General features: G+C 36.3%; 1 protein-coding gene across 6 annotated transcripts in view; it reads left to right on the top strand.

The window, feature by feature from the left end:
- Positions 1-25,287, top strand: part of col14a1a (collagen, type XIV, alpha 1a) — a 115,525-nt gene that overhangs the window by 75,603 nt on the left and 14,635 nt on the right. For 5 of the 6 annotated variants that reach the window (XM_042740700.1, XM_042740701.1, XM_042740703.1 and 2 more), the window contains 14 exons: positions 1,268-1,411; positions 1,552-1,716; positions 2,868-2,906; positions 4,000-4,138; positions 5,496-5,638; positions 6,106-6,215; positions 12,498-12,656; positions 13,387-13,464; positions 15,251-15,337; positions 18,232-18,285; positions 18,730-18,774; positions 18,889-18,984; positions 19,072-19,125; positions 24,378-24,431. In XM_042740700.1, the coding sequence (XP_042596634.1) occupies positions 1,268-1,411; positions 1,552-1,716; positions 2,868-2,906; positions 4,000-4,138; positions 5,496-5,638; positions 6,106-6,215; positions 12,498-12,656; positions 13,387-13,464; positions 15,251-15,337; positions 18,232-18,285; positions 18,730-18,774; positions 18,889-18,984; positions 19,072-19,125; positions 24,378-24,431 (1,367 nt within the window). The remainder of the gene's footprint in view (positions 1-1,267; positions 1,412-1,551; positions 1,717-2,867; positions 2,907-3,999; positions 4,139-5,495; positions 5,639-6,105; positions 6,216-12,497; positions 12,657-13,386; positions 13,465-15,250; positions 15,338-18,231; positions 18,286-18,729; positions 18,775-18,888; positions 18,985-19,071; positions 19,126-24,377; positions 24,432-25,287) is intronic. The other variant, XM_042740702.1, reaches the window with a different exon arrangement.

Consider the following 25,287-nt stretch of genomic DNA (forward strand, 5'->3'; position numbering starts at 1 on the left):
GTTGGCTCGTACAATTTTCGTAACCCAACTAGGTGCAAATGAAAGTGTAAGTGTTTTTGTAAAGCGTACACAAAATAAAATAAATGTGTTAATTAATGATAAAAGTTGTTCAACTGCCAACAAAATCCTAAATGGAAAATAATAATAATGAAATATTTAAATTTGTATTTAGAAAAACTGTATTTAGATTAGGGATGCACAATAAATATCGGCACAATATTTAATGCACATCTCATCAGAAAAGCCAGTTCTGTAATCAGCGGTAAATCTCTACACGTGCATTCTTTCACGTGGAGCAGCATTTACTACACAGGGCCATTGTTCATTTACAAGCTATGCAAAACATAAATATGATCATGGTTTTGCGCAGCTTGTCAGTGAACTACGGCTCTGTGTAGTAAATGCTGTGAAAGCATGCACGTGTAGAGATTTACCGCTGATTACAGAATTGGCTTTACTGACGAGATGCGCATTAAATCTTGGACGGTATTTATCGTGCATCCCTAATTTAGATATATAAATATATTTAAAAGTATATAATATATAATTAATAAAAATTATACATTATTTAATAAGCAAAAAATTTTCATAAAATATTATTTATTTATAATTTTACATACTGTATATTATACATAATTATGAAAAAAAAAAAAAAATTATTCAAGGAAACAAATTGAAGGAAAAGTTACTTTCGAATCAGCATATTTAATCTGTGTGGCTCAAAAGGGCAAACATTCAGATGTTTACCAGAAATGTACTCTTTGTCTGCCAACTCTTCTAGCCAACCAACTCCTTTCCCCTAATCATAAGCAAACACTTTATTGAGAAGACGTACCACAAAGCCAAACTAACAGTCGGATAACTTTAACAAGTTCATAGTGTCCTGGCAGAATAATATGATCAGTCATGGCATTTTCTGTTTTGCTTAATTTTTTTTTTTAGACTGTAAAAACACAATGAATCAGAAAACACCCGTCATAGCAGCTTAATTTTCACACCATTTCCAGGAAATCGTTTATGAATTCGCACCTTTCAATAATTATTTATTGTCAAAGGTTTTGTTCTTTCACCTCATTGATCGTCATTCCAGCTCTCTGCAGGTACTGGCATAAAGTTTCAACAAAACATGTCTCTCTGGCAAATGTAAATCACTCTGTCAGGATGCAAGTTCCTGTAAAATCCATCACTTTTTGGCATCCCAGAGTCCATGAAGTGGTGTAAATCCTGCTCCTGGCATGAGACAGTATGTTTATGACTCTTGATTCAGGTCGCGCCATTAAGCATGTGAAGGAGGCCATCTTTGCTCAGGATGCAGGCGTAAGGAGGGGCATTCCTAAAGTGCTGGTGGTGCTCACAGATGGGCGATCTCAAGATGATGTCAACAAGATCTCCAATGAGATGCAGATGGAGGGTGAGCGATTTGAATCTAAAAATGAGCATAATAAACAGCAGCTGTAGAAAAACACTGACAGTCTAGAGGTTTGGTTGCTTCTGTTAAAAATAGAACTTTAAATGCTGTAATAAAAGTAATGCTTTCTTGTTTCACCGTAGGCTACATCATCTTTGCCATTGGCTTCGCTGATGCTGACTACGGGGAGCTGGTGAACATTGCCAGCAAACCAAGCGAGAGACATGTGTTCTTTGTGGACGATCTGGATGCCTTCAAGAAAATTGAAGAACAGCTCATAACTTTTGTTTGTGAGGCTGCGACTGCCAGTACGTCCCTTTGAGAATCCACAGAAACTTCCTCTTGCAGTTTGCTGTGACATGTGGTAGAGAACTTGCTAGTTTTAATATGCTTAGACATGCTACACGATAAGAATATTAAGGACGCCAGTTTTCATTGAATTTTTTTATTAAGTGACATTGAACTTGTGCTAGAAGATAAAGTCCCAGATTTAACAGAACAGTGTCTGTATTTGAGAATAGCTAGGCTGTTATATTGACCAATCAGAAACCAGAAATGTCTTGTACAAGTAAAGTTAGACTTTCAAGACATTTTATTGTTTGAAACACTCATTTCCAATAATCAGTGTTTCGTATCATGTTTACTATCGACATATACTAATGATGACAAGCCAAGTCAGTTTTAGACCAATCAAATTATAACTGTTGAATCTTGAAACTGTTGGCTTGTTGCTGGAAAGACTACATTAAATCAGTGCATTCAGCTGTCCCAGTTTTGAGAGCACAATCCACAATCAATAGATAGAACCAAGTCCAAATGCATTTTTTTCTTTGTCGATAATGTCACACTTGAATGTATGTCACAGTATGGAAGAAAAGATCTATCGCTACTTACATTTCATTGCAACTTTAAGATTAATTATACTGTCAAAAAAATCAGAAGTTGATGGAGTAGCAGTAACAAATGGGTTTTAAAATGATGAAATAAGGTTGCTGTCTCAGTATGTTAGTATGTCACAATGCTGTGGATAACATTAATTATGAAACTACTACACAAACCTCTGGAATACTCTAATTGGTCAAACTTATTTTTAAAATAATGCCTACTAAACAATACGATTGACCAGTGTCCTTGGCATGTTTGCTAGTCAACATTTGACTCAGAGGAAAATAGCCAAGCAGTGACTTGCGATATTATTAAGGGATGAAAAAAGCTGGAAGACTTTTTAGATTGCAGGGTAATTACTTTTGGATTACTTTAAGTTCTTTGCTCTTCTGTTCTCTGAAATCATCCCTTGTGAGTTTACGTCAAGTCTAAAATAAAAGTTTGAAGTTTGAAAATGGTCTCTGAACAGAAAAAAAAGATTTGAATGCATCATTATGTAACCTATAATTTCCAAAAATCACTTTGTTCTTGGGGAATTGATAGGTTTTACACTCTGTTCTATTTTCTTTTACAGCTTGCCCCTCGATGTTAATGAGTGGGAACACTTTAGCTGGTAAGACAACAATAAATGCTCCTGGTTCACACTAACCTCTCCATCATTCTGCTGGGTAGGAGGATAGGATCTAAGGATTTATTTGAAGAATTAGATCTATTCATCCGCTGTCAGTATTTAACAACCCCTTTACTTAATTAGGACCAGTGGGTCATGTTATTCACACCATAATCTAGATCTGGAAGAAAGAAAAAAGCACCCTTAATTTTGCTTTTCACATGGCCTGTCTTTCACTAGATGAACAAACATACTGTTGCTTGAGCCATTGTTGCTGATTTAATCAAGTTTTTGCCATAGCTACTGTTTATACTTTTTAGGGAAATTATAAGCTGTTTTTTAAATTATAAATATTTATATATATTTTTATTTTGTATGAAATAATAATATATTCATATGTAATATATTTTTAATATTTATAATGTAATGTTTAATATAGAAATCTGCCATAGGAAAGTATTTTAACACTTTAAGACATCGCAATGCAGGCCACTGAATGAATCACTCTTTCCCATTTCATTTTTTTTTTAATTTATTAATTTCCTAAAATTCGATGTACATACACTAGTCACTAAAAGTATTTCATTTTAAATTAATTAAATTGTTCAAAAGTGATAAGAACATAGTTTTTTTATATATATATATATATTGTTAAAATAGTTTTTCTCAAATCAATTTCTATTCACCAAAGAATCCTCTGAAAATATTTAATGGTTTGCACAAAAATATTTAGCTGCTGTTTTCAATCTATTTTAACTATTGATAATAATGTTTCTTGAGCACCAAATCAGCATATTAGAATGATTTCTGGAGGATCATGTGACACTGGAATAATTACAGGAATAAATTATGTTTTAAAACATATCAAAATAGTATAAATAGTAATAATACCTTAACTTAACAGCTACCTTACTAATTATTAATGAGCAGAAAACTAGGAGTTTATTGAGGTAAAAGTCATAGTTAATGATTTGTTAATTGTGAGAACTGGACATTAAAATAAAGTCTGATAAAAAATTCTTACCGACCTCAAAACGTTAAACGGTATGGTTTCATTAGATTAGCATAATTCAGATTTATCCGTTGTCCTTTGCAGGCTTCCGTATGATGGAGATGTTTGGTTTGGTGGAGAAGCAGTACAGCAGCGTGCAAGGTGTCTCAATGGAGCCTGGGACTTTCAACAGCTACCCCTGCTATCGGTTGCACAAGGACGCCCTCGTCTCTCAGCCTACCAGGTGTGTGTGTGTTAACTGTGTTTCTGTATGTATGAAAGCGTACCAGCACGCTCAACTGAAACTGTGTTAAAAATCTTTGTTAGCTGTAATATGTTAACTGTCAAATCAAAACCATAATACAGATCAAGTTTAATGGAATCTAAATTAAGTGGTTTTAGTGAGCAGGAACAGATTAGCCCCACACTTAAATGCAAAATAAAGAGCGATCGGCCTTCTGTGCCTGATCCCAGAGCACTGACCCGCCTCCTCCTGTCTAGCATGCGATAATATTTAGATTAGGCTTCACTTTCCTGCGCTCAGGGGGAATGTTGTTATTACGGTGGAGGGTTTCAGAGTGAGGGCCTCCTCTCCTGTAAATCTCGCAAACCGCAGCCTCGCTTTAACTTGAACTCAGGCAGCTGGGAATTACTACAACACTGTTATTATGATAATCTCATCTGTGATTATGAGAAAGGCCAAAGACACACGAGCGCTCTGGATACAGTTCACATTTGTTCTTCAGAGGAGAGTGCTTGTGTAGTAGACCTGTTTTACTGGTTCTGCAGTTTCTTTTGCAGTATTCAACAATTTAATGTAATATTGATCAGTGTTTATTTTATTTATTTATTTATTCATTTTATTGCCATTGTTGTGTTATATTTCACACTGATTTGTCAGATTCATTTGTCCCATGTGGGGTTGCATTGGAATGGCTCAAGGGAGATAAGAAATTTCAATATATTTTACATGTATTTTGCTCTTGTTGAGAAGTTATAAGAGTGGTGTATCTGTATTTTTTTATTTTCTTAACTCTCTAAAAATTATATAAATAAGTAAATCATTTAAATGAAAAGACTAAAAAATGACAGTCAAGACTTTCAAAAAAACAAGTCATCGACAAGTTCTCCAATAGTCTGATTCCTAAATTGTTAACAATTGTTTTGTACCAAAACTATTCACACAAGTCTGATGCCAAATTTGAATTAATCAAATAAACTAAATGTGGAACAATTGTTCAGTACAGACCCTATACATGACATGCATTGTTGCCACATTTGATTATTTAGTTCTGTTTTAGGTAAATTGTGGCCATGTTGTACTAATTCATTCTGTGATTGAACTAAAACAAATGAACTAATTAGTACAATGTGGCTAAACATTATTTATCTAAAATGAGGGAACAGAGTCTCAATTTGTGGCCATAATATCTTCCTCTTCCATGTTATCTTCTTTCCTTCCACATATCATGTGTGGGGCTATTTAAAACCTCAAAAAAAAAAAAAAGAAAAAAAAAACTTTAAAAAGTGACAAATCATTTCAGTATATTATTTCAAACATGATGTGTAGGAGTTTGCAAGTGTATGATTTATGTTGACAGGTATCTACATCCTGAAGGCCTTCCCTCTGACTACACTATAACTATGCTGTTCCGCATACTGCCTGAAACTCCTCAGGAACCTTTTGCATTGTGGGAAATCCTTGACAAAAACAATGAGCCCCTTGTGGGCATTATCCTGGATAGTGAGTATTACTGTTTTTGATTTGCTTTATGCCCCTATGCAGGCCTAACATAAAATCTTTCCTTTTCATTTGTTGAAGGTGTCAAAAGCTGTGTGTCTAATAAACTGTGTGGTTCCTTGGCAAAAATTATGCAGATGCCAGAGTATTCTTAAAAACCATGTACAAAAATACACAAGGTTAAAGAAAATGCAACCAAGACTGCATTAATGCGTGGAATAAAGATGGTTTGTGCTGACCAAAATGCATTTTTTGCAGTGAAGCTTTGGCTGGCGAGAGCATGAAACCACTGAAATGTAGCTAAACTCAGTTTTGGACAGTTCTCCTAACCCAGAAAGGCATGCACATATGGAGTGCATGTTTGATTGTCTACACAATGTAAAATCTTAGTCCTGAAACAAAACCAGTCGAGAACCACTGTCTTAAAAGATCTAAAACCCTTGAGTCTAATGTTTTTTGTCTCTCTTCAGACGGAGGGAAAACATTAACCTTTTTCAATTACGACTACAAGGGAGAATTTCAAACGGTGACTTTCGAAGGAAGTGAAATTAAGAAGATTTTCTATGGCAGTTTCCATAAGGTCAGTCTGTCTTCCATTTATGATCCAGCTATGACTATGATTACAGAAACTATACAGTCATTTGTGTTTCAGTCTCATGGCTGAAGTTTTCTCTTTCTTGTCAGGAAAGTCATGATTTAAGATGGACTTTGGAAACGCTTGAATTATAGTAATCAAACTTTATGTTAATTCATACTATGACCATTCATGCACCAAATGACCAAATACAGCTGAATACACTAACTGTAATTTATAAAGTTACCTCATTTTCTTTATAGTTTTGCCTTGACTGTCAGAATCGAATATCACTGATGTTTTTAGTTTGAACCTGTGACCTTCTGGTTACAAGTCCAATTCTCTAACCATTAGGCCACAGCTGCCCCCCTGTGTTAATGTAACTGATGATATTCAGAGAGTTAAACAACTTGCCACAAGCTGATTGGTTCATGCTGCATATGCAGCCAATGAGCTTACTGCCTTGCATTTATATATTATATATAACTTTCAGAGTTTTCTAAAACCCTTCACCTTCCCCAGCTCCACCTGTATAGATCTTCTACGGGTTCTTTTATATGCTATTTGTGCAACAGCAGTATATCTTAAATACTCACAGCACCATATCCCCATATGCATTGGCAGTAGCAAGTTTCTGCACTTGCTTGCAGCAGCAGCAATAATCTACAACTACAGCAATAACCAACAGCAGCAGCAGCATAGCAGATATATTCTGCCAAGACCAAATACATTAACATTGTCATATCCATCACCATGCTAAAATCTTCAGAGAGTTGTCATGATCAAACTACGCTTTCTGATCTTCAGATTTCATCTTTGCATTTTAAATTATTTACATTTTGTTCAATCTGCCAATTATTGTTTTATCTCACACATCTTTTTTTGGGGAAAAAAACACAGTAGGCATTAAAATACACTATTAGATCAACTTAATTTCAGCTTAGTTAAAGTAAAAACTAAAAGACAAAAACATAATGTATTCACACATATACCAGTTTTAAACACAACCCTAATTTTTCTACAACAAAAACGTTAAAAGTTCTATGAGCTTCCTTTGAGGGTCAATGACAGACAGGAAGTGATGCTGTCAGCCATGTTTCTAAAATGTACACCGTGGAATTTCAATTATTATTTCACCCAGGGCATGCACTACAGAGTCCTGACAGTATGAAAATGGCTTATGATAGCCCTGTCCTGTTCATTTTCTGTATTCTTTCTTCACATCCGTGCTGGTGAAGAGCTCTCTATCACTCTTCCGCCCTCCAGTAGTTTTTAGAGGCTGTCTGATGTATTCCAAGGCTCTGTGTGTTGCTTGTCTGGTTATAATTCCCTTTTCCTGCCAAGTGTGTTCTACCTTTGAGTGCATGACAAGCCGTCCGCAGCCTCTGATGCAGTGGCGTGTGTGTTTATGAGCGAGTATTCTCTTGACATCACTTATGATGTGTTTGTAGGGTAATCCCTCTTGGCAGAGCTCGTCAAGATTAGAGTCTGTGAGTAATACAGATTACTTCAGCACAGTCTCCGCACCGGATCCTGAATTAATAAATATATCTCTGCCTGTCTCATCTAAATGGTGGGGAATAAGCAGGATTTGGACACTTTCATTGAAGAACTTCACCTGTCTTTTTTTATCGCTCATTCAATAGTTTTCTGAAGACAGCTTTTATACTTTTATGTGGATCATTCTCAAATTCTGATGACAAACATGTCTCTTGACTTTTCAAGAAACTCCATATTATTAATATAAGATTAAATGAATTTGTCAGATTTCCCTTTCATCTGCTATTCCACTTGTATGACATTATAAGTTAGCATTATACCATTATAAGTCTCATTTTTAAACTTTAGTTAAACTTTACTATTAATTTATTATAAACCTGTATTTTGATAATACAAAAACATTCTAGAAAAGTTCTTTCAGGTTCAATGTAAGAAGTTTAAATGTGCATATAGTGAGTTTTCCCTCTATGTTTTAGAAATTATTTATAATCATGTTAATTTTTTTTTGTTTATTTGTAATCCAACTAAATGAGTGAATTAAAATAAATTATTTTTTGAACTACAGTAATTATTTTTTTTATTATATTATTATTTATTTACTTTTTTATTTAAAAAATGTTACTTGTAATTTTATATTTTAATGTAAAAATACATTTTGTGAAAAATATCAGTTATTTTGAAGGTGCCAATACACAAATGATGGGTTAAAAACAACCAGTGTTGGGTTAAATATGGACAAAGCCAGTAATTGGGTTGTTTTGATCCAGCAGTTGGGTTAAATGTTTAACCAACCTGCTGGGTAGCTTTATTTACTAAAAATTAACTTAAATTTAAAAAAAAAAATTATAATGTTCTTTTAAAAGATTTTCAGTACAAAAAGGACTTAATGTTGTAATTGAATTATTTATTTTGATTAATTAGTGTGTTTTTAGATGATACTGACACTTAGAATCTCAGACATCTCTTTCTTAATTTGTGAAATAAAACAAGATAAAATTATTGAACAAATTTCAAATGATCAGTTATGATGTTTAATAATGTCAGACTTAACATTAACCATCACTTTTATTTCAGAGAACTGAAAAAAATCCAAAACTTCAGCAATCTATAATTCAGAAAATCTCATTTGAGAATGACCCAGAAATGAAAAATAAACAGAAACAGTGTTTAACAGAGCGGCAAACGCAAACTAAGACACGGTACATTAATTTATCTCTATTTGCATTTAAGTGAGCGTTCAGTGCACAAACGAATATAATCTGCTTTATAGAGCGCCGCAACAGTGTTGAGTTGGCACGGTTTTATTTTGTAGTTGCTAATGAGCTCCGTATTCGGGGCTTGTGGCTAAAGCTGAGAGTTTGTCTGGCCACAGCTGAATCTGATTTCCACAATGTAAACCCTTTTTGCACGACAGTCGCTGTCCTCAATACCACTGACCCCAAGTAACACACAGTTGGCTTCAGTTGTTATGACAGCTTTTAAATAAAGCCCCCGACTTAGAAGAGCTCAGAGGTTCTAGGACTCTCATCGGCCCTCTATTACAAAAAAACACCTCGTTCCTCTGAACCATGATTTATTCCACACTTTCAAAAACCAGTGCTCAACGGTTGCAATTTTGTAAGGTCGTGAGAGGAAGTCATGTGGATGCTGCTACGCTTCAGATACACACTCATCTTATGGAAGTTATTTGGTAGTGTTCTGTACTTTTATGCTCTTGTGTGCATTTAGAATCAAGGTTAGAACTGTGTGGAATACATTTGGAGGAAGTGCTGACACAAGCAGCTTCAAACTGAGTGAAACATTGCTACTCTGACAACACTCGATCATAAACAGCATACGTCATGAAGAAATATAAAGTTATATGTGATAAATAATGTGTAATCACATTCATAAGGTTCTTTTGTCACATACTGTACTAGCTATCAAGAACTGATTCATTCATCCATCCATCCATCCATCCATCCATCCATCCAGTTCATTTAAAAATGTCATATTAGAGTGAGTGAATGATTGTTAGTAGGGAAAAATGATTAAAATGTATTTTACTATAATATGATACATTGTTTGTTTTGAGATTGTATTGACACATCTAATTATAACAATAGTTATTATTATTGTTGTTGTTGTTGTTATTATTTCCGAACTGTATCATTGGTGTTATTATCTTTCTATTACTATCCTACTATCTACTATACTATTATCATCCTTAAATAAAATCCAAGTTCGTAAAGTCAAATTATCCTTTATTTTAAGTAATAATGTAAAGATGGTAATGGATACTTGCCATTAGCTTTCACTGAGGGGAAAACTTAACTGAATTCAAAACTTCAAAACAACAACAATAATCAACTTTATCAAAAAGACTATTTTGCTAACCAGCAAAAACCAAAGCAGCATAAAAAACTAATAATAGTTTTATGGCTGTAGAGGCTGGTTTCCACTGATATAATAAATACTAACAAATGGTGACACTTTAGACATTCTAATGTACACTGTCCCAATCACCAACATGCACACAGATCCAGTAAAACCCAACAACCACTGTTTGTTGCCAAATGTTTGAGCAGTGTGATGTAAAATAGAACATCAGAATGTAATCAAATTATTGTTAAAAGTATTATTAAATAATGCACACAAACACACATACCCCCACACATTAAAGCATAAACCATACTAACCTGCTAGTACTACCATACAAGCCAAACGTACAGATTAACAAACAATCACTGTATGTTTAAATTTGGGACAGCTTGCTGTGTGAAATGCGCCAGTTCATCATGTTGGAAACAGAATTATCCTGAAACTGATCAGGAGGCAGATGTGACCATCAGCGGCCGCTCCTGCATAGGAGATCATCATTACACACCAGCAGACCAGTTCAGACACACTCACAAACACTCTCAGCCCCACTGTCAGATTAAACACATGCAGCACATGGACATGTCACTGCTGCAGCTGCACAATCTAATTGGCTTTCGCTGCAGAAACACCTGCCGCTCAGAAAATGGAAGGTGATATTCAGTATGAAAATCTATATTTGCCAAAACACAAGTGTAGCGCCTCTCAGACTTAACCAAATTTTATCTGTCTCAGCCTTTTTGTTTTTTCCCCTACCCTGATAGAGAAGTTTAATTTCTGAGCATTAAACAGCCTCCCTTCATAATGCTTTATAATTGACATTAATGTGAGATTTCAGAATAATGAGCTTGGTCTGAGTCTGCTATCAGCCCGCCTTTCTGACAGCACACTCGCACTTACAACTCAAACCAAAAAACACTATAAAATTGAGTTTTAGACCCCAAATCCATTAACAGGCAATGTGTGCTGTCTCATACTGAAATATACTCTGACATATAGATATGAACTTTTGCTAACACTGTTTTAGCTTCTGTTTGAGTGTTGTGGTTGTTATGGACAATTACAGTTCTCTCATCTGATTGACAATAAATCACGAGAGACACTGAATGTAGACACGGCAAGCTTGATTTGGTTTTCACTGGTGTGCATTAGTGAACTTGAATGTTTCTGTAAGACTCACTTAAAGTCTCAGATTGAAATGGAAAACTTAGAATTTGATGTTTAACCCAGCCAAGCCTGACATTTTGAAATAAACACAATAAAGTTCAATTTGTTAACATTAGTTAACTAGTTAACATAAACAAACAATGAAAAACACTTCTAAAGCATTTATTAATCTTAGTTAATGTTGATTCCAACTTTTAGTAATAAATTATTAAAATCAAAAGTTAATTATTGTAATGTAATGGACCTGAGCTAATGTGAAATAACAATGAACAGTTGTATTTTTATTAACAAACGTTAACAAAAAAAGATTAATACTGTAACAAATGTATTTCTCATTGTTAGTTAATGCATTAAATATAGTTAATGTATGGAACCTTGTAAAGTGTTACCAAAAAATCTTTTGAAATGAAACTATTGTACTATCATACTTTTAGACAAAACAGTATATTTTTTAGTTGTTAATTGTGTTATTATATATCATATTTGATATATTAAGGTTTTATAGTTATATTATAGTATTATAGTATTTTGCATATTTAAAATCTTTGAATCATTTCTGTTCATTTAATTATTTTTTGTTACTAAAGAAACATTAAGCTTCGTGGTGATCAAAATATATGATAAAATTCATAATAAATCAATAACTTGAAATCAATATACATCAAAGACCTAAAAAAAAACTATAAAAATAAAAAGTGCCTCAAATGTATGAGGCATAATGTATTATGCATACATAATAATTTTCAAATATCATCGATAATATTAAAGTTATTCTTGAAATTAATTTATCAAAATCAGAAAAGATTTTCCAGTAAAGATGTGCAACGTGACACAGAGGAAGACATTTTGGAAATGTTATTAGAATTCTAATGTTATGTTAATGCCAGTTTAGGTGTTATTCTGTTCCCTTCACATATAACAAATATGCATTGTATAATTTATTAGAACATTTCTGTATCTTTTAAATCAAACCATAATACTAAATGAAATGAAAAAGTCACTTTTTTGACCACTTTTTGAAAATTGCTGCAAAAATAGCTTGTGGAGCTCATTTACAACACAGAAAAGCTTAACCAATTCTTAATTCCTTAGAATATCATTCACAAAGTATTTTTGCACATGATTCATTTGATAGTCAAATGGTTGGGAACTTTATTATCAGATCTAATGACACAATACAATACATCTGTTGCAGCATATCTTGTTGCTTAAATAACTTTAATCTATCATTAAATGTTACGTTTCACTCTCTATCTCACCCAGCTTCATGTGGCCATCAGCAAAACTGCTGCTAAAGTGGTGATTGACTGCAAAACGGTGGGAGAGAAATCCATCAACGCTGCAGGAAACATCACCATTGATGGAGTGGAGGTTCTGGGACGCATGGCCCTCTCACGTGGAAGGAGAGATAACTCAGCACCGGTAAGACCACAGCCATTCAGCCTCAGTCCTAAAAGATGAGACTTACCCAGGCCTGAAAGGATCATTTGAGCCCATAACAGGACCAGCTTTTGTCTCATACAGACACAAAGAACTCAGTATACAAGTGGAGGAGTGTTTCTGTGGAGTCTTTGTTTGGAGTCTGATAATTATTAAAGATGGTCTGAAACTCTGAGGCCTTTGAAAGCACAATCGTCGTCTCAGATTCACCCTTATAATGATTTTGTGGAATTCAAAGCATGGGCACTCAGTTTAAGATGGTAAATACAGACTTTATGCCTTTTGGTTTTTCCATCAGAATGTGTGGATCATTATGTCTAATTGTGTAGGAGTGCGTCTGATTTTATTCTCCTCAGAGGCTGCCGGCACAAGTGATGAGACTAATTGTCTTTGTAATTATGCTGGTGGGGGTTGGAATGGGAGTTTGTACCGTGCAAAAGTTGTAAAACTATTAGAATCAGTCATTCAGCCCAAACAAATAATCAGACGCATCTCAAGCACGACTGTTAGTAAATGCATAAAGTTTCTGCTTATTTAGATTTTATTCATCCTCAACAGTGATCCCCTGCAATTTGTTTAGACTTCATAAAATGTTTGTGTTGATAAGATTTATAATGCATGACAATTGCATTAGTTGTTAAATGAGTGAATGCTATTCAACAGCCTTGTATATTTGCTCTGTTTGTGTGTGTTTTTATGATCCTGTCCACAGTTTCAGCTCCAGATGTTTGACATAGTCTGCAGCACATCATGGGCCAGTCGGGATAAGTGCTGTGAGCTCCCAGGCTTGGTAAGACCAGACAAGTCGGTATTTTATACAATATATCTGTTTTATACAATCAGCAAGCTAAATAAGCCACACTATAATCAGCTTACATTAATACTGCAGTTCTGTCACTGGTGAAACCCCAAATATCTTAACTACAATGTAAAACTCAAATATACAGTGATGACCAATCAGCACTCATACTTAGTGTTCATAATTACTTTAGAATCGATTATTGCTGTACTGATTAGTGTAACATGCCTTTAACCTTATCTGGGGACCATCATCGCCCTAGGCATCTTTCCACCACTTTTTGTCATGGCTAATATGAAATAGCTTGCGGCGGAAACGTATCTAATAAAGGTCCAACAAACAAATGTGGTCCTGCTTCTGATATTCATCCGCTGACATACTACAAATTTGGTTTATTAAAATAAAGAGTTATGTAAAGGTGGATTTGAACCTCTAGGCCAGCGCCGCTGATTCACTGATTTATCCTCTTTGCCTCCAAATCTCTAGACTAATAGTGCACTGGAAAAAAAATAAAAATAAAATAGCTGTGATTGCCAGAAATTCATTGTAAATGATAATGAGACAATGTTTTCATTATTACAGGTTGCCTTTATATTTTACAACTTACAAGCTTTACCATATATTTGATTAAGACATAATGTTAAAAAATACCAATCTATTTGAACTACCAAAAATATTGGCATATGTAAAGACAAAGTTGTCAAATTAAAGTGATAGTTCACACAAAAATTAAAACTCTCTCATCAATTATTCACCTTCATTTCGTTCCAATCCCATAAGACCTTCTCTTCCGTGTCAGAATTCGATACTCGTTCACAACAGTACCAAGACGTATTTGAGTTCTACATCAAAACTTTACTGTCCTGAAGGCGTGTTGAAGATGGTTTATTAAATTAAAGTTGAACCACTGATGTCACATGGACTATTTTAATGATGTCCGAAAGCTTTCGGATACCATCAAAAATATCTTAATTTGTGTTCTGAAGATGAATGAAGGTCTTACAGGTTTGGAATGACATGAGGGTGAGTAATTAATGACAGAATTTTCATTTTTGGATGAACTATCCCTTTAGATGTTACAACTTTAGGCTGTCCCAGCAAATTACTGTGTAATGAAAAAAAAAAAAAAAAAACACTGTTAAAATGTCAAAATAGCAACTCATTTTTCTAACTGGTGGTTATTGTTAGCATTTCAGTGAATTGGAAATGTGTAAAACCCCTTAATAATGTAAATAATATTGGAAAGCTAGACTAGTATAAAACAAAAAGCTAACAAAAGGACCATAAGCAACCTTGTAATTGGCTATCATTATTTATTAAAGTTCTCTGCTGTGATGGATAATTTTATGATTTTATAGTTGTATGTACTGTCAGTATACAGTACATCTGATGCTTTAGTGCGATATGACTCTTTTGTTCTCTTCCTGTATCATTTTGGATACATATATAATGCTGAAAAAAAATATTCTCTGATAAGTGATCTTAAACCGGCCATTCTGGCAATCGTCCCTAACTTTAAAGATCCATGACCACTCTACAAATAATTCAATTATGTAGTCTTGTAGCAGACAAATAGACTTGGTCCTCCATGGATAGGAAGAACAAAATCTCCAGGTCGCTTGCTGTGTTTGTGCACTTGCGAATTAATAACTTGAGGGAATTGCACAGACATCCTTGGTTGACTTGGACAAATAAAGTTCTGTTAGATTCCTAGAGAGGAAATAGTCCCGTGTTTGAAATGGTGTACGACATGTTGTTTTGTTTGTGCTTCCATCAGAGAGTAGAAGAAGACTGTCCTGCCATGCCCCATGCCTGCACCTGTGCTCAGGACAGCAAAGGACCACCTGGACCCTCAGGACCACCGGTAAAACCCATAGACTGTAAAAAAAATATGAACGTAGTGTCCGTGACGTCACCCATAGACTCCTCAATAGCGGTTTTGAAGCTCAAAGTGTGCAGAGTGGGCCGTCGCCATCTTGGCAGCGCGTCACCGCTCGACTCTCCCGGATAATCGAAAATGGGCAAAAAGGCGGGAGCTGGTTGCTGAAGCCACGCCCACCTAGCGCGACGCCATTGTCAGCAGCTGCAATCCACCTGTCACTCAAGTGGCCACGCCCTTAATTATGCAGAACTTTAAGGCTTAATATAATTTAAACAGATGAGTTATAAAAAAATTCACCCCCCTCACAGTTGTCATGAAGGGAAAAATTAGCAATATAGACCAAAATCATTTTTTGAACCAGGCTGTAAACATGTTTTTTTCTGCTGTAAAATTGGGCATTTTAACATGGGGAGTCTATGGCACTGACTCCCTTTTGCAGCCAGCCTCAAGCGGCCAGTCGATGAATTACAGTTTTAGTCACTTCCTTATTGGCTTCACGAGAGAGAGCGCGAGGTTGCCGCTCGGTAAAACCACTAGTTTCACCTCTCACTAACGGCCAACCTTAGAATGTGATCTGTATTAAACTAGATGATAGAGGGGGTAGACTAGGTTGCAACATAAAAAAAATTAACCAATTAGAAATGAGCTACGTGACAGTGAGCGGTGAGGTGACAATTGTGAGTTTTTGTACAAAAAAATGATTTACAGGACAAAAAAACTATTTTTAGATATGTATATGGATAATATATCAAAATTTAAAAGACATAGCTCAAAAAATACCAGTCAATACCAGACTTTAGCATAAAATCTAGCTTCTCAATTTTAGCACAACAGCTTTGTGACAGAGCTACTCCAAGTCGCTTTCATACCAGCATAAAAACTACTGTATACACTTTAAATGCACTTTAGCTGATAAACTTGCTATTATACTTTAACATTAGTGCTAGCTGACATAATTTAGCTGATAAACTTGCTATTATACTTTAACATTAGTGCTAGCTGACATAATTTAGCTGACAAACTTGCTATTATACTTTAGCATTAGTGCTAGCTGACATACTTTAACTGAAAAACTCATTCTCATACTTTAGCATTAGCGCCAGCTGACATATTTTAGCTGAAAAACTTGCTATCATGCCTTAGCATTAAAGTCACTTTACATACTTTAACTGACCAAATTACTTTCATACTTTACCTGACTTGCTATCCTGCATTAGCATTAAGGCCAGCTAATATACTTTAGCTTACAGACTTTTTCTCATACTTTAGCATTAGCCCTAGCTGACACTGATACATTAGCTCACAAATTTACTATAATACCTTAGCATTAAAAGTAGTTAAAACTCACATTCGTACTCTGGCATGAAAGCGATAGCTGACATACTTTAGCATACAAATACACTCTAGCATAAAGCTAGCATGTTATGACTCTAAGACATCGATATGTTTGAGAAAACATCTTTATAGATTGCGATGCAACAAAGACTGTAGGGATTTGTGACTTTCATATGGTCACATGACCATGATTAGTCTCCAGGAACATTCCAGGTTCAGGTGTCTTTGTCAAGAACACAGAATAGTAAAGGATTCTTAAGGAGCCAGCAGCTTTTCAGTTTTTAGTCTGAAGTCCTAACCATATTGCCCTTTAGGGAAAAAAAAACACAGAACGTGTTAAGAAGGAGCACAAAGATATTAAAGATATAAAATTAAACGGGACACTGCTTAAGAGATTGAGAAAAAGACCTAGCATTAGATTGCTCAATTCAGCCCATGCTGCAGGTTGAACTCAATATGGCGGGAACAAATAAATGAGCTCATTTGGAAGGCAGCATCGTATGCACCCTGAGGGAAAATGTATTCTGAGGCCTCGAAAAGGCCATGGTGTATAAACAGCAGTTCTTTCGAGAAAGTCATTACGAGGAGATCGATTTATCAAAACCGATTAGTCCACTCCTGTCCTGTCTGCGTTTATAGATTCCTTCATCCATACAAACCCATTTCCCTGACCAAGAGATGTTTGCAAGGAAGACGATTGCATTTCAGTTTTGTATATATTATTCCTGCATCTTGATATTAATATTACTGTCATGTGTTCTGAAGTCTTTCCTATGATTACACTGGCTGCTCAAATGAATCGAAAATGTCCTGTTAAGTTATTACGTGCATTTTTCAAATGGATATTTATGCTTGCGTATTCTCAGCTTCCACCGTCACCAGCAGGTTTTATTAAGTGTGTTTTGAGCAAGCTCATGAATCAAATTTGCCCATAGCCTTCAGTGATAAGAACTACCTTATTGCATCCATGGCCATTGGGGATGCAATTAGAGTAAACACAGGAAAAGGAAGACGGACAAATAGGGTTAAATTACTTGCGGTTGCCTGCAGCTGTGGGGGCAAAAGTTTATGAGGGTCATAAGTGGGCAGAATATGGTTTGAACCAGGTCAAGGATACTCTCTACCAAACTGCAGGCAGATTCAATCTGATAATTTTTGAACTAGCCAATTTTGCAGTATTTGAAGTCATCCTGAGGCCTCCTTGAACGTTTGCTGTAGGCCCCTAGTGGGCCCCGCCTCCCGGTTGATAACCACCAAAGAGTATTGTGCTATTAACTTAGCAAAATACTAATGTCAAACTCTTGTTAGTTGAGTCTCATTTGTAGAGTGTTCCAAAATGGTCACTTATGAGGGTCCTTGGCGATTAGCACACTGCTAATGTAGGAAACAAGGCAGCTCACAATGCTTTGGAACAGAGCTAGCGACAGTGTTTAAAATTGCTTTTTTGACACATGCCCCAGCTCTGGTCATTAAGAAAATGTGTTTGCTTATTCTGAGTCTTTCAATTTGTGTTTATCTAATTGTGTGTGTCTAACTCTCAGGGCGGTCCTGGTATCAGAGGTTCAAGAGGAGATCGGGGGGAGCCAGGCTTGACGGTAAAATACACATATGCTTTATGCATCCCATATGCAGGGCCACCCAGAGTTGTCATTATTTCCCAAAAGAATAGACACCGGACAAGAACTCAAAATGTGAAAAATACACACAATGCATGTGCCTCTGTGTTGTTTTTGGAGCATACAAGTGAGTAAATCTCACCCTCGCTCTGGATTTTCAGAGAGCTCGCTTTGTTTATTTGTGTCTCTCTGTCCAACTGTAGTTTCCTCTACAGTAAAGTCCCTCCAGATGTGTGTGTGTCCATTCACAGAATACATCATGCTTCTGTCCAAATAAAGCCATGCTGTGGGAGACATAATTTCATTTCACACTCCAAAGTTTTATGTAAACTCGGTCCAAATGACCGCTGCTAAGAAGTTTGTCACAAGCTAGACTGTGACGAGTGTCTTTTGCTTCCTTGATTATTGCATTCCTGATGGAGGGAGACTGCAGGGCATTCACACTTTGTTTCAGCAGCCCGGCTGGTGGTAGGCCTGAAACGTTACGTAATTATATTGAGGAAATTAAACCCGGCAATGAAACCATGATGATTTTATAATGAGGCTACATTTGCTAAGATAATGTCCTAACTTTATGTTTAAGGGCCTCAAGGGCCACCTGGTGAGATCGGACCTCCAGGACCGCAGGGGCCACCGGGTCCTCAGGGGGCGAATGGACTGTCCATTCAGGGGCCACCGGTAAGCTGAATATTGGATTTTTATGCAAAGTTTGTTTAATTCTTTTTATTAATGTTGCCTATTCTTTTTCAATTCCTCTCTACTCAGGGGGCTCCAGGAGAAAAAGGAGAGAAGGGTGAAACAGGTGTGCCAGGTCCTCAGGTAAGGGAAAATATATCGCCCGTCTATCTCATCAGCACGTCACTACAGCTTCATAACACCCACACGGTCTCTCATTAGCTAACCTCATCTCTTCTGTCAGAGAGTTATAATTATCACAGTCCCATGAGTGTCTGTGTGTGTGTAGCTTTTGAGTGATAAGTTGTTCATGTGTGTCTGTATGTGCTACTTATCCTGAATTTAAGGAAATTGTTTAATGTAAATCGATTAATACAAACCCGATTCCAAAAAAGTTGGGACACTGTACAAATTGTGAATAAAAACAGAATGCAATGATGTGGAAGTTTCAAATTTCAATATTTTATTCAGAATACAACATAGATGACATACCAAATGTTTATGAAATGTATCATTTTAAGGGAAAAATAAATTGATTTTATATTTTATGGCATCAACACATCTCAAAAAAGCTGGGACAAGGCTATGTTTACCACTGTGTGGCATTCCCTCTTCTTTTTATAACAGTCTGCAAACGTCTGGGGACTGAGGAGACAAGTTGCTCAAGTTTAGGAATAGGAATGTTGTCCCATTCTTGTCTAATACAGGCTTCTAGTTGCTCAACTGTCTTAGGTCTTCTTTGTCGCATCTTCCTCTTTATGATGCCCCAAATGTTTTCTATGGGTGAAAGATCTGGACTGCAGGCTGGCCATTTCAGTACCCAGATCCTTCTTCTACGCAGCCATGATGTTGTAATTGATGCAGTATGTGGTCTGGCATTGTCATGTTGGAAAATGCAAGGTCTTCCCTGAAAGAGGGAGCATATGTCTGGATGGGAGCATATGTTGTTCTAGAACTTGGATATACCTTTCAGCATTGATGGTGCCTTTCCAGGTGTGTAAGCTGCCCATGCCACATGCACTCATGCAACCCCATACAATCAGAGATGCAGGCTTCTGAACTGAGCGCTGATAACAACTTGGGTTGTCCTTGTCCTCTTTAGTCCGGATGACATGGCGTCCCAGTTTTCCAAAAAGAACTTCAAATTTTGATTCGTCTGACCACAGAACAGTTTTCCAACTTTGCCACAGTCCATTTTAAATGAGCCTTAGCCCAAAAAAAAATCAAATACTTCTGAATCATGTTTAGATATGGCTTCTATTAACAAAAATAGAATTTTAGCCGGCAACGGCGAATGGCACGGTGGATTGTGTTCACCGACAGTGGTATTCTGGAAGTATTCCTGAGCCCATGTTGTGATTTCCATTACAGTAGCATTTCTGTATGTGATGCAGTGCCGTCTAAGGGCCCGAAGATCACAGGCATCCAGTATGGTTTTCCAGCCTTGACCCTTATGCACAGAGATTGTTCCAGATTCTCTGAATCTTTGGATGATATTATGCACTGTAGATGATGATAACTTCAAACTCTTTGGCAATTTTTTCTCTGAGAAACTCCTTTCTGATATTGCTCCACTATTTTTCGCCGCAGCATTGGGGGGAATTGGTGATCCTCTGCCCATCTTGACTTCTGAGAGACACTGCCACTCTGAGAGACTCTTTTTATACCCAATCATGTTGCCAATTGACCTAATAATTTGCAAATTGGTCCTCCAGCTGTTCCTTATATGTACATTTAACTTTTCCGGCCTCTTATTGCTACCTGTCCCAACTTTTTTTTGAATGTGTAGCTCTTATGAAATCCAAAATGAGCCAATATTTGGCATGACATTTCAAAATGTCTCACTTTCAACATTTGATATGTTATCTATATTCTATTGTGAATAAAATATAAGTTTATGAGATTTGGTAATTATTTCATTCCTTTTTACTCATAATTTGTACAGTGTCCCAACATTTTTGGAATCAGGTTTGTACAAACAGATTGTGTCCTTCAGTTGGCAGCCTAATAGAATCAACTAGTGCCTTTATGAATTACTAAACCTTCCTAAACTTAGTTTGAAACTCACTTGTTAGCGGGTAGAGAGAAATTGTAGAAGTTTTAAGGCAGCAGGAGGAATTATGAGGTTTATTAGAAATGACTTAGTTCTTGTGTTCATTTTTCAACTGAAAATTTGGCTGTAACTATAAAAAAAGTAACGGCGTACAGTATGTCTGACACAGGAGTATAAAATAGCCTTAAGACTGTGTGGAGGTTGAAGGGTGTGGAGCCCGTGGCTTGAACTTGATCTAAGCCACAACCAGTAGCCAGTGATGATAGATAAAGAGAGGTGTGACATGGGCTCTCTTAAGCTCATTGAAGATTAGTTGTGCTGCTGGCTCTGAATCCTTTGTCGAGGTTTGTTTGCATTTGATGGAAGTCCAGCTGGAAGAGCATTGGAATAGTCCGTCCTAGAAGTGACAAGGGCCTGGACAAGAAGTTGTGCAGCATGCTCCGTTAGGAAGGACCTGATCTACCTGATATTGTGCAATGCAAACCTACATGATCATACTGTCTTTGAAGGACAGCTGGTCATGAAAGATTACCCCAAGATTTCTGACCAAATTTGATTAGATAATTGTTTGTGAACCTAGCTGGATGGAGTAATTGTGCTGTACAGCTGGAGTGCCAGGGAAAACGAGAAGGTCTGTATTTGCTAAGTTGAGCTGGAGGTGATATTCTTTCATCAATGCCGAGATCACCTGCCAGACAGTCTGGGATCCATGCAGTTATCTTTGGATCATCTCATTGAAATAAAATAAATAAATAAATAAAGCTGTGTGTCATCAGCATAGCAATGGTAGGAGAATCCATGTGCCTATATGGTAGTTCCCAGTGCTGTAGTGTATATGGAGAAGAGAAGGGGTCCAAGAACTGATCCTTGAGGAACGACCCTGAGGGAACCCCCCTCCAGGCAACCCTGAAAGACCTAAGAGGTATAGGATTCAAACCAGTGAAGAATAGAGGTTCTTTGTTACCCAGTGTTGAGAGGGTGGATAGAGGGATCTGATGATTGACAGTGTCAAAACAGCAGTTAGAGACAGAAAAATTAGAACTTTCACAATCCGCAAGGATTCAGTGACTGGCATTAATGCAGTCTCATCCAAATGGCCACTTTTGAAACCTGATTGGTTCTCATCCAGCTAGTTATTCGGTGTAAGAAAATATGATACCTGGTTGAAAACAATTTGTTTATGTGTTTTTACAATGAATGGGAGGTGTTTAGTGCAGTTTTAAAGCAGTGGGGTAACCCAAACCTGCTTGAATGTGGTGGGGGAAAAAAATTATGATAAAGAAATTATCATAAATGTGCAGAGGTTTCACAAAATGAGGTTGAGCTGTTTCCCTGACTTGGTGTCAAGCCGTTTAAGATCAAATTAGGCTAGGAGAGAGTGGAATGTTAAAGTTGAATGGGATTTTCTATTCATCAAATAATCTTAAAAAAGAAATCATGGTTTATCAAGCAGCACAACGGTTTTCAACACTGCTAATAAAAAATAATAAGGTTGAGCTCCATTTCAGCATAATAGTATGATTTCTGAATTTAACACAATATTACTATTTTTGCTGTATTACTGATCAAATAACTTAAGAGACTTCTTTCAAAAACATTTAAAAATCTTACCGACCATTGGAAAATCAAACCCAGCTTCTCTTCCTACTCATTTCAGTCCACCACACACCTCTACATAAAATAAAGCATTTTGACATGAAAATTATCATATTAAGATTTTATTTGAGGGAGAATCCAATGTGCCTTAACTCAAAAGACAATTCTAAGCAGGCAGGATGGAATTCATAGTTTTGCCTCAAGCAGATGTCTTAGACTTTTATGCTTCTAAAGCCTCTTTCACAAGCTTGTTAAAATTCTCCCTTTTCTGTGACAACCAACTGCTGGTTTTTAGATTTCTGCTGAAAGTGTCACCAAAAGGCTTCTAAAACATTCACAGTGACAGTTCCATTTGTTGAGGAATAGCTGTTTGATGTGAAGCCAATGACAACCACTCAGGAAAAATCCCCTAGAGTTTGCCAGGGTGACGAAAAGAACATCCTGGCTTTTCCAGTGGTCGAAGTACAAACACACACACCCATACGTTCCTCAGTCTTCCAGTATAGATGTCTAGGCTTGAGATGGATATCCTCCTTTAAGCAGAGGGGCCATCCACACACTCACTTCCATTAGCAGCCGGTATTGAGTTCTTTCAGAGTTATGTTGGAAGTAAGGAGGATGTGGTCTTTGCCGTACTGCAGCAGAGACGCCCATAGTTCTCACTCAGGGCTAATCTATCCTGTCAGCCTGTGAATTATATTCATTGGCTGCTGGTTGCAAGTCCTCCATATCATGTGCCGCATCTCTTTCCTGGTCTGTATCTGCCGCTGGCGCTGAGAGCCCCATATATAATACTGTTATGGGTGCCCTCACACACAGTTTCAGAATTACGAGTCCACTTGTGATGAAACAAAGCCCATTTTAGTGTATGTGTGGTGCTGATATATGGGGTGATGTTGAGTTGAACTTCTTGATTAGTAGTTTTGTAACTGAAAGGATAAAATATCATATCATTATGAAGATGGTTTCATCTAAATTAACATATTTGTACTTGGTCACCTGGAGATGTGCATGCATTTTCAGTTGATGCTCTGTAGAAACTGAGCGGCAGGTTTTTGCAGGGGATTATGGGATTGTTAAAAGAGCGATGCAAGTGGTGACAGCCATAAAAAGCAGAGAAATGCTTAACTTTACATAAATGAGAAGTGGAAAATGCTAATCGATGAGATGGAAGCAGTGACTTCTGTAGTACACATTTCAAACTGTGTCACAGTCCTGGTGTTTCATGTGAATTTAGTGCTTTAAAGAATAGTTTACTCAAAAATATAGTTCTTCTTACCCTTCCAAATCTATATGACTTTGTTAGTTCTGTGAGACACAAAATAAGATATTTTAAAAATGTTTCTTTCAAATGTTTTTGCCCTCACAATGAAAGTCAGTGGGTTCCATACCATGTAAGTCAATGGACTGGAATTGATTTTTGATTGTGGGTACAAAAACACTCAGTCGTTTGGATGCCCTGATCTTCAAGGACTAGGCTACAGTTTGTTCTTTTTATGTTAGATATAGCAGAGCAGCTCTTCAAATCATAATGACTCAGACCACACAAACTGTCACACTCCTCAGCCTTGAGATTGAGCACTTTGATAATGTCAATATCGTAGCCAGTGAGAATGGAAGACATTCTGTGTATGCCAATGGCCACGTGAAACAATAGGGCTGAACATTTATTACCCTGCAAAGGCCACACATTTTGTAAACAGCTATGTCAGTCATTGATTATGCTGTCTTGTTTATTTACTTTCAGGGTGTACCAGGTGCCAGTGGAGGACCAGGCCGAGATGGACCTCCAGGACAGAGAGTAAGCGTTTTTCATAAACTCAATTCAAACTTTATTGTTAGTTCTTTATGATGATATCAGATAAGCTGAGGAAGTTATACCATTACAAATGACTTTATGTAATATTCAGAGTTGTTAATCAGTTTCGGTAATTGTTTTATAGCTGGTGCACAAATACAACCATCGTCAAAACTAAAATTAAATCTAAACATCTAAATCTAAATCTAAATTCATAACATAAGATGGAAAATAAAATGCTACATAGTTATGTACATAACTAATAAGAAAAATCTAAGAAGAAAGTTCTTTTGATGAAAAACCAGAGAATTCTGAGAAATGTCAATTTATGGGTTTTCACTGCAAATCGGTTACTAATCAGTAACCAATGAAGAGGTTTTTACCGTAAGATTTTGACTGTCTTTTACCATTAAAATTGTGTACATTTTCAGTGTAATTCTTTGTTTTATTTATTAATTGAAAGTAATTTTTTTTGTAGATTACATTTTAAAGCATTCAGTCAATTACGATAATTGTTTGTGATTTTATTTGAATTTTTATCTTATTGTATTGTATTAAAATAATTGTAATAGTTTATTTTAAACAGTCATACAGATACATTCAGCCACATCTCAATGTTTTTAGCATCTGTTAAAAGTGCATATGGAAACCCCCGTGTACTTTTCCATTTTTTGCACTCCATCCTGCATGAACAATTCTTGCCATGGGAGGTGGGATGATCCCCTGCAGAATTTGCAAAAACACACCTTGCATTTTAGTGGTACTTCAAACTTCCACTGGAGGGAAAATTACTTACTACGGAATTTACATACGGGTCAGGGGGCATAAATTGTTAATTTGCGTTAATTTTGCATTAATG

The sequence above is a fragment of the Cyprinus carpio genome, chromosome B16, assembly GCF_018340385.1.
Source record: "Cyprinus carpio isolate SPL01 chromosome B16, ASM1834038v1, whole genome shotgun sequence".
Lineage (NCBI taxonomy): Eukaryota > Metazoa > Chordata > Actinopteri > Cypriniformes > Cyprinidae > Cyprinus > Cyprinus carpio.